Consider the following 9,174-nt stretch of genomic DNA (forward strand, 5'->3'; position numbering starts at 1 on the left):
ATGAAGCAGCACCTTGATTCCGATATTCTTTGTCTACGTGAATGGAAACTTTTTCTACAACACCTAATTATTTTCGTACTGTTCCTGGGTACTCTATATGAAAAATGTATATTTTGATTTGTTTCATTTTGAATATTTTGCATATATAAGATGTTAATTGCACTGCTTACTAGCTTGTTACCAAGCTGCTACTCATTACACAAAATGCAGCCGAATGCAAAACATGCACTGACACAAGTCATTTTGTACTCAGTACGCACAAGGAACAGGATATAGCTATCGCGTTAAACTAACTCCTAAAGGCCACGCTTAAAAGTCGCCCACTTTTCATTTCCACATTTCGATTTTTCGGTCATAGACAAGATGTTTTTTCACTAACAACAAAACCGACGCTGACGTCGGAATTTCCGCGAAGCGAGGTCTTCACTAATCACGCTGTATACGAAGGAGCGAAAATTCTCATCATGAAAGCAGATTGCTTTGCACACAACTGCGACATCAGCAATGAATAAGGTGTCAAAGTTAGCCGCACGCGAAAGTGGACCTTTGTTTTATTAGCTTGAAAATGCACCTTTGGGCTATCCACGTACAAGAAAAAAAATTTAAAAAAAAGAATAGCACATGCCCACTGTGGAAGCTTTTGGGACAGCTGAATGTGTTTTAAGCTGAAGTGTCCTCAAGCTAGGCAGCATGAGAGGAGTTTGCATGCTGCAGCTGGCATGGCTCGTGTGGATAGCAGTGGTCATTTCCTGAAGCCGTGCTTCTTGGTCCACTCACGCGCCGTCTTCTTGCAGTGGCCCCGATTCTTCCGGTAGCCGGAGGCCCCGTTGGTCGCGCGGGGGTCGGTGACGCTCGGGTTGCTCATCAGCCAGCAAATGGCAGTGAGAAGCTTGGAAATGGACTGAGCGAGAGTCCAAATCGATGTGAGCATGTTGAGGCAAATGTTGCCGTCCCAATCGATGTTGGGGTGGTTGATCTTGCTTTTGAACTTGACCTGCAATGCAGAATAAGCAAAAAACTAAAGTTCTCGAGAACAAATATGGACGAAAACGCCGAAGTTGGCGTAACGTGCAAATCTAATCTTGAATTGAAAAAAAGAATCGACCTTAAAAGAAAGCGAGCATCGAAAACTTCGGTGAAGTACTAGCGCTTAGACATCAAGGCAGATTGCAGTACCGTTTATTACGCACTCTGAGAAACCATGAAAATGTGTAATGCTCTCAAACGTATGCTACTCGCTTACGTCACACAAAAATCCCTGGGAGAGCTAAAGTGCACGCTTGTATGTGACCGTTGAAGCAACATTTTACTCGTTATCACTTTGAACCAGCAAAAAAATATTTACATACGCCGGCATCATTCAGGCATAGCACATATACTAATCAAGTTAATGACAGCCTGATTAGTATCACGTAACTAGAACCAAGTATTTAAAAAACGTGCTTGAATTCACTTTTTAAAAATCGGTACAACACGAAATTGACGTGTGCATGTGGGAGGTAGTGGCCAGATACTGTACCAGTAAGTGTGGCCAATCTTTCTCTGGTGAGGGAGTGCGTTCCAGGTGGTGGTCACCATTGAGGCCAAACCCCTAGATTCTTGATTCCATTCCATCATGGCGCAGATATTTTTAAATGTGGTTGGAAACTGCACAGCACCAGGATTGGAACCACGTCTTGCACGCGAGGTTGACACCCTAACCACTACGCCATCGCTGCTTCTATAATGGGAAGAGTAAGGGATAAGATATAATGGGAAGCACCACAGTAACCTGCGCTTCGCTGATCACATTGCGTTGCTGAGGAACTCAGGGGACGAATTGGAACTCATGATTACGGAGTTAGACAAGGAGAGCAGAAAGGAGAGTCTTAAGAAGATCTGCAGAAAGAGAAAGTGATGTACAACCACCTGGGAAGAGAGCAGTGCTTCGAGATAGGTAATAGCGCCCTTGAAGTTGTAAAAGAATGTATCAGGACAGCTAATAACCACGGAGCTGAACCTCAAGTTTGAAGTAACTAGAAGAGTAGGAATGGGGTGGAGCATATTTGGAGAGCACTCTCAAATATTGACAGGTAGATTGCCACTATACCTCAAGAGCAAGGTATATAACAGCTGTATCTTGCTGGTACTTAGCTACGGAGCAGAAAGCCGGAGACTTACCAAGAGGGTTCAGCTTAATTTGAGGACAACGCAGCAAGAGGCAAGAAGTTAACAGAGATTAGAGAACAAACGGGGGTTAAGGATATCATAGCTGAAATCAAGAAGAGGAAATGGACATGGGCCGGGCATGGAGCACGTAGACAGGATAACCACTGGTCATTAAGGGTAACTTAATTCCTAGAGAAGACAAGCGGGTTAGGGGCAGACAGAAAGTTAGGTGGGCAGATGAGATTAGGAAGATGGCGCCTATAAAGTGGCAGCAGCAAGCACAGGACGGAGTTGACTGGATTATCATGGGGGAGGCCTTTGTCATGCAGTGGATGTTGTCAGGCTGATGATGATTATGATAACACGGAAGTTAAACGTTTCATCGCAGATGTAGTTGATCATTCCTTGTGCATTGTTTCACCACACGGGTTATGAAATGAATGCTGCAGTAACAAATTGCAATGTCACGCGAAGAACGGCAAGCAACTCGAAACTTGAGGCGCACACCAAGTAGAGCGCACGCACGAAATGAGCACACACATGACGAGCGCGAAACAGCAACTGCCACAACAATGGCATCATGTGTGCGCATCGAATTCCTTTCGTGAACATGGCAGCCAGTGAAATGACGTCCACGTTCTCTCTCACTACTATACCTTCAAAGCAGACTGTCTTAGAAGCATAAGAAGTACGAAGCACCTGAATCCCGCGATAAGCGCGCGCGCGAGTAAGCTACAACGCTAGAAAACATCTATACGTACTTTGACCACGCCATGTGGAGGCACGTGCATAGCGACGTGCGAAGTAGGGCGGCCCAACGGCCTTTAGAGCAAGCGATCCCAACACCCGCCCGTCGTGTCGTCTCGCTACTGATTACTAAAACAAACCTAAGTTTCTGAGCTGTCAGGACCGCCATAGCTCGGGAAGTTCAGCACCAAGTTGGAGAAGGATCGCTCTGTAGTGTAATGGTGAGCTCTGGACGCTGAGGAACGTGAGGCCGCTGGCTCAACCCACCGCTCCGGAACCTTTCCTTCTCGTTTTTTGATTGCAATCTGTTGGTAAATGTTTTACAACGTCATATGGGTGAAGTAAATACATCACGGATTCTCGGTGGACCCGAGTATAAAACACCTTCATGTTAAACAAAAGTTACTTAACCACCGCAAAATAAAGTGCATGTGCTTCTCTATCATGCGGTGCTCGTTGGGATAATTTTGTCCTGTGCTTAATTAGTTAACTTGGATCAAGAAACAACGCCCGCGATGTAGGAAATAAAACCACGTGTCATTGCTCGTGTACTACTGTACTGCAGTGCTCTCAAACGTACTTCAAGCGAAGCAATCATTGGGCGGACCATGACGAAATGAGTGGCCCTGGCCACGGCTTGTCAGTCCATCAGTATTTATAACAGGTGCTAAAGGCAACAAAGCGCAGTTGTCACTGATTAGCGATAAGTTGACTGTCTTATGGCACCGCTTGCTTCGGTTGGAGCTCAAATCAGAGCGCTGCAGTGATTCAGCGCATGAGTGCAATCACGTGGTCCTATTTCATATGTCGCATGCTTTCTTTAAATGTCGGAAAACTTGAATCAGCACGGAAAATGTATGTTGCTACAAACAATAGGATCAGTTGTTCTGAAATGCCCTCTAAATAGAAAAAAAACACACTTAGCATTAAAAAGAATAATTTCCATAATTTATCCTCGTTTATAAACTTATAGGGCACAATAAAAAGGTACTGTAATGAGTGCCACGTAATGATGGTTTCATTCAGTTATAGTCCTTTTTTTCAAAAGTAATAGGTTTCATTTACGAGAAACACCCTGCACGCGTAAAAAACCATGTACATTAGTTTAGAACTACTTCTTCTATAACAAAGCAGCTTTGAGAATAAACAGCTTAGCTTTAAGCCTGCACTGGCCAGTTAATTATTCGTGTGTAGCCACCACACGAGATCTACACATGAATGAGAAGCGGAGTCTCTCAAGTGCTGAGCGCTTAAAATGTAACCGCCAAATAAGAGCCAAACGGTTGCATCATGGTCCTGTGTTATGGCATCGCTAAGAACCGCATAGGCAACACCAGCTCACAGAGCGACAAAATAAGGTGGGAAAAGACCCACGCAGTGTCCTTAGCATCCTTTACCACGTTTCTGTTTTTTTAAACTGTTCTACTCAATGCGCGTGTTATAGGGTTATGTCATGTTTGTGAATGGTGATAGGCGTCCATCGACATACTGACGCGCTTTCCACACAGCAGCTGCAATGCTGCCGGCGAGCACAGTGCGTCGGCAAGGAGCCGCCTCCCCGACGCGCTCTGCTCAGAGGCAGCTTTGCAGCTGCTGTGCCGGCAGTCACATGATGATAACTGGCGGTGGAGAGCTTTGGGCTCGATAGAGACCGCGTGCCGTGACGCCTATATGACCACCTCAGTATGTCGACGGCGCCTAACACCAAATACAAACATGTGATAGGCCCTGGTCAAAAAAGCTAGAGACCATGATGGCGGTTACTCAAGCAGTAAGAGTAAGTAACTGTCACCTGAGGCGGCCGAAATGGATAGTCGGCCGGGAACGTGATGTCAAGCTTGAAGGTGCCATCTTCGAACGCACTTCCCCTCGGACCCTGGATGGTGGCCTCCAACTTGAACATGTCACTGGGGTTGACGGGAGCCGCCTTGCATTTGGCAGGCGGAGCTCGGTTGATGTTTACGAACTCCTTGGAGATGCGCTCCAGCGCGGGCAACCGACCACCGGTGGCCATGCTGCAGCAATTCCAGAACCTGCACTGCTGGACGATTCGGGCTGCGAGTGGCGGCACGTGCCGGGTGCAGTCCGTGCTACTTCGTCATCACCTCTGGCGAGCCCTGTTGGCACGATGGCTCCAGGCGCGTATGAGCCTCTATATCATCGGAGAAAAAGAAAACGCGGAAAAAATACTCCGCAATTTATTTTGCCCGAATAGCGAGGGAATTCAAAAAAAGTTTTTAGGGATAGCTACGGCAACCAAGTGTAATTTATTAATACACCGAATGATTTTCATCTGCAGATAAGCATTTATCAGCGTTTCTAAGCAGTTCATTACAGTGGCTCTATTTTTATTTTTTATTTTTTCTTCTACTTGCCCGTTGTAGGGAGCTCTGTCCACTGGGAAAAATGTGTAAATTGTCTGAGTGAGAGAGTGCATTATGCAGGTATAGTTAACCACACAAGAATAACAGTGTTTCTTTATATGGCAGTGGGGGAACACTCTGCAGTTATAAGCTTGAAGCCTACCGTCCTTCGCCTTCCGTACGCTTTACATCCAGGACTTTCGTGCTTGCGCTGCAAAGCCTTTTAACACAAAATTCAACCAACTAGCCCGAAAAATACCCCTTTATCTTTAACATAAACTTGAAGTCGTTTACTAAATAGTAAGGTTAGCTCCGCTTGGCATAAATCCTAACCAGCACTTTGTTCGAGATATCCATGCCCCAAAATACTAATTTATATGTGGGGCTCAACGTCCCCAAACCCCCATATCATTATGAGAGACGCCGTAGTGGAGGGCTACGGAAATTTCGACCACCTGGGGTTCTTTAACGTGCACCCAAATCTGAGCACACGGGCCTACAACATTTCCGCCTCCATCGGAGATGCAGCCGCCGCAGCCCGGATTCGATCCCACGACCTGTAGGTCAGCAGCCGAGTACCTTAGGCACTACACCACCAGGGCGGGGCATGCCCCAAATTATTAAACAGGTATCTGGGGTGCTCCAGTTTGGACTGCCCCTAAATGCTAAAAAGAGTTTTTCGAAAAACTGAGAAACATGAACGCTGAACCTTGAGCAATATCGGTGGGCGCTGCGGATAGGGTCGGCCATTCGGAGTGACGTTTGGTCACTTTAGTGCCGTTTAGTGTACCATTAAGGGTGGACAAACAGACAAATAACAGACAGACAGACAGACAGACAGACAGACAGACCAAAATTTTTGCGTCAAAGGTCCCAAAGAAGGCCTATCATCTTTAATAAGAAGCGAATGTATTAAGACGTAAATGTAAGTAGAGGACTGTATATACCACAAGTGGTACTGCAAAAATCACGCTCATCAACTGCGCGTTGTAAGTTGAATCTTCGTTTAACAAGGACACATTTTTCACCTGTGACGTACGGTCCTGGTTTCAAGCATGTTCTCTTAAGAGAATTGTTTGCGTAATTTGTTAGGTTTTGAAAGAACAAAAGGTAATGTTGGATACTGAATTGTATTTGGGAGACCAATGCACGAACGTTCGCCGTATGACGCGGTGACGTAGAGTCGAGCTGGCGTGATCCATGTGACCGTGACATAATAAAAAGGTGTGTAGTGTATGAACAAGCTGTCGACTGGACAAAGAAAAATGTTTAACCCTTTCGGCCCTAGCGTCCTATAAAAATACCATGAGTCAACTTTGCTGCCAAATGTGACACAATGAAATCAGAAATCCAAAAAGGTATTCGAACTTTTCTAAATACACCTGCGCAAGCATGCTTGCTTGCTTGCTTGTTCCTTTCTTTTGTGGCTCTCACCCACTAAGGAGGATTGGCCAAGAAGGTGGTGGTTAATGCAAGTCAATACCTATAGATTTTCTAGATTAGGGGAATAAGATTACTGTGTTTTGACTGTGAAATTAATTTGGTTCAATGTCAAAAAAAGAAAAGAAAAAGCGGGGGGGGAGAAATAATAGAATTTGTTGAATATCTGAGGTGGAATCGTTATAAGAAATTCTCCTGAAAGTTGAATGATTGCAGTGTATCAGCTAAATAATAAGTGGTAGTGTGGCTAGTAAAATGCGAGAGCTGATCGCTGACTCAGCAAGGTAATCTTCTTGTGTTATATATGAATTCGCAAAGAGCCCCGCAGATGTTCCTGTCGCTGTGTCCCAATGAAGTGGCCCCAAAAGACAAAATATTGCGAGTGTCAGGTGATATTCATAATTTACGGGATAAAATTTCGAAGCAGTTTTTTCTTTGATTTTTAAATCGGTGACATGTGATAAGAAAATGGTCGATATGTTCAGGTTCATTACAGCTTGAGCACATAGAAGATGGCACCAGACCAGACCTGTTTAAGTAGAATTTAAGAGGTGGTACACGGCAACGTAATTTTGTTATCAAGACTTCCAATTTACGCGTGGGACACCATTTATTATTCAATGTGAAGTGCAGGTGCGAGAAATCTGAATTCGGTATCATGATTTTTGATGAGTCTTCAAGAAGGGAAAGTTTTTTAAACCTCGCTGCTGTTACATAAGGTTAGGAGGCAAGATTGGCACAATCGCAAGATCAAGAGATGTTCGCGCAAGTGTGTCTGTCAGCCATCTAGTTTATAAATATACTACGATAGCCTGGCACCCATATCATTCGCACTAGGCGAATGTTTGCTGGGATTAATGATTTAAAAGTCTCTAGTACTGCTGATGTCGACGACAATGACAAGAATGACCACACGGAATACGGGTCAGACACTATCAAAGCTGTCGATTGAGTCGCAGGAAGTTTACCAATAGCTAGTATAACGGCCATTATCTTCGCTTCCAATATTGGTCATTAATCTGGGAGGCGTAATGAAAATGACCAGAATAATGAGAGAGAAAAAATACCCACACCTGCCTTCTCGCCACTCATAGATGCATCCGTTGCAATTATACTATATTAGTACCTAATTGAGACCTGCGTAAGCATAAGTAGTATTATTTTCGTCATCGTCTTCTTTAGAACTCTGCAAAGTGGAAAACAAAATGGCAAACTGCGGTAAGTCTGACACTCGCCACAACGAAATAATAAATGACACGTAACTGGTTGACTGATATATCAATAGCTATCGTATTTTTTGACGTTACTTCTGAGACGTCTAACTTGCTATTTACAGAGCGGGTCTTTGTTAACACTAACGTATCGCACGCAGTGGTGAACAATATTCACCTCCCAAACATAGGACACCAGGGCGCAGTTATTGCCAGACCTCTGAATGCATTCAGGCTAATCCAGATGTGTAGCTCTAGTAAAAGCTCCCAATTTCTTGTTATTCTGGTCGATAAACCTGCCCACATCACTTATATTAAATGTAACGGGTGTCTAATAGCAGTATAGTACGTAAAAGTTTTTATTTTTGTTTTAATAAATATAATTATGGTGCGTGATGGAGCTAGAATAAGACGATGATAAGGTGTAGTTCAATCAGCTTGCCCTTAGAAGTATGGGCGAAATTAATACTGACTCCGCAAAGCAGAGTACGGCAATTTTTTATAAAGTTGGATCTTCCAAAGTGTTCAATATTTAGATGGTAGCCATTCAAATGCAATGAGGAGCTGTGAATCACGAGCGCAAAGACTTCTTATTAAGCAGTTTAGGCGCTGTAACCAGTACGTGGTTGCTATATGTTAGTTTCACAACGATAACTTGCACAAACAGAGTTAAATAAATAGATGTATATAATTTTACCAAATTTCTTTTAACAACCACTAAGTACACCGATGGTACTCCCAGAAAAAATATTTTCGTGTTCTTCGACTTGCAGTACCTCCATATCAATAAGAAACAAAAATATCTGCCGTTGAAAAAAATAACTCAAGACCAAAAGGATGTCCAAAACGCTCAACCCCCACATGCGTACATAGAGTAATGGTTAACAGTATTAGGGTTTGTTTCTTAATACATAGCAATGTGGTAATGATAATTGAAGTTAATTAAACATGAACGAGGAACGTTTAAGTGCCTTATTCAGCAGGCCCCATGAGCGAAACACGGCAGACGAATGATGTGGTAGAAACACCCACGTGATCTACGTCACTGGGAACGTCATGGCATGGTACCACAATGTAATGCCATAACAATGTCATAAATTGCAGAAACGCGTGTCATCATTCTGAAGTCTTCATGACATCACATGAGGGCATCGTATGACGTCACAAGAACGCGTACTTGGAGACTGATCTTTGTGGGAGTACATCACTATGTGAGGTGCAGAAAGGTTCAGGGGTGGGGCCAGGAACAGTTCAATAGTTTGGGA

At 44.0% G+C, this 9,174-nt stretch overlaps 1 protein-coding gene across 2 annotated transcripts; it reads right to left on the reverse strand.

Annotated features, from left to right (window-relative positions):
* Positions 1-510: 510 nt before the first annotated feature.
* Positions 511-4,961, reverse strand: LOC119162085 (ubiquitin-conjugating enzyme E2 D4). Of its 2 annotated transcripts, XM_075881562.1 has the most exons (3): positions 4,688-4,961; positions 3,036-3,200; positions 891-994 (listed from the first exon to the last, which is right to left on the reverse strand). In XM_075881562.1, exons 1-2 carry the CDS (start codon positions 4,907-4,909, stop codon positions 3,036-3,038), a joined length of 387 nt encoding a protein of 128 aa, XP_075737677.1. In that variant the 5' UTR covers positions 4,910-4,961; the 3' UTR covers positions 891-994. The 2 variants fall into 2 exon arrangements, with proteins under 2 accessions (XP_037270460.2, XP_075737677.1); XM_037414563.2 differs by lacking the exon at positions 3,036-3,200 and having other exon boundaries at positions 511-994.
* Between the last annotated feature and the right edge of the window lie 4,213 nt (positions 4,962-9,174).

This window comes from Rhipicephalus microplus, chromosome X (genome assembly GCF_043290135.1).
Source record: "Rhipicephalus microplus isolate Deutch F79 chromosome X, USDA_Rmic, whole genome shotgun sequence".
NCBI lineage: Eukaryota > Metazoa > Arthropoda > Arachnida > Ixodida > Ixodidae > Rhipicephalus > Rhipicephalus microplus.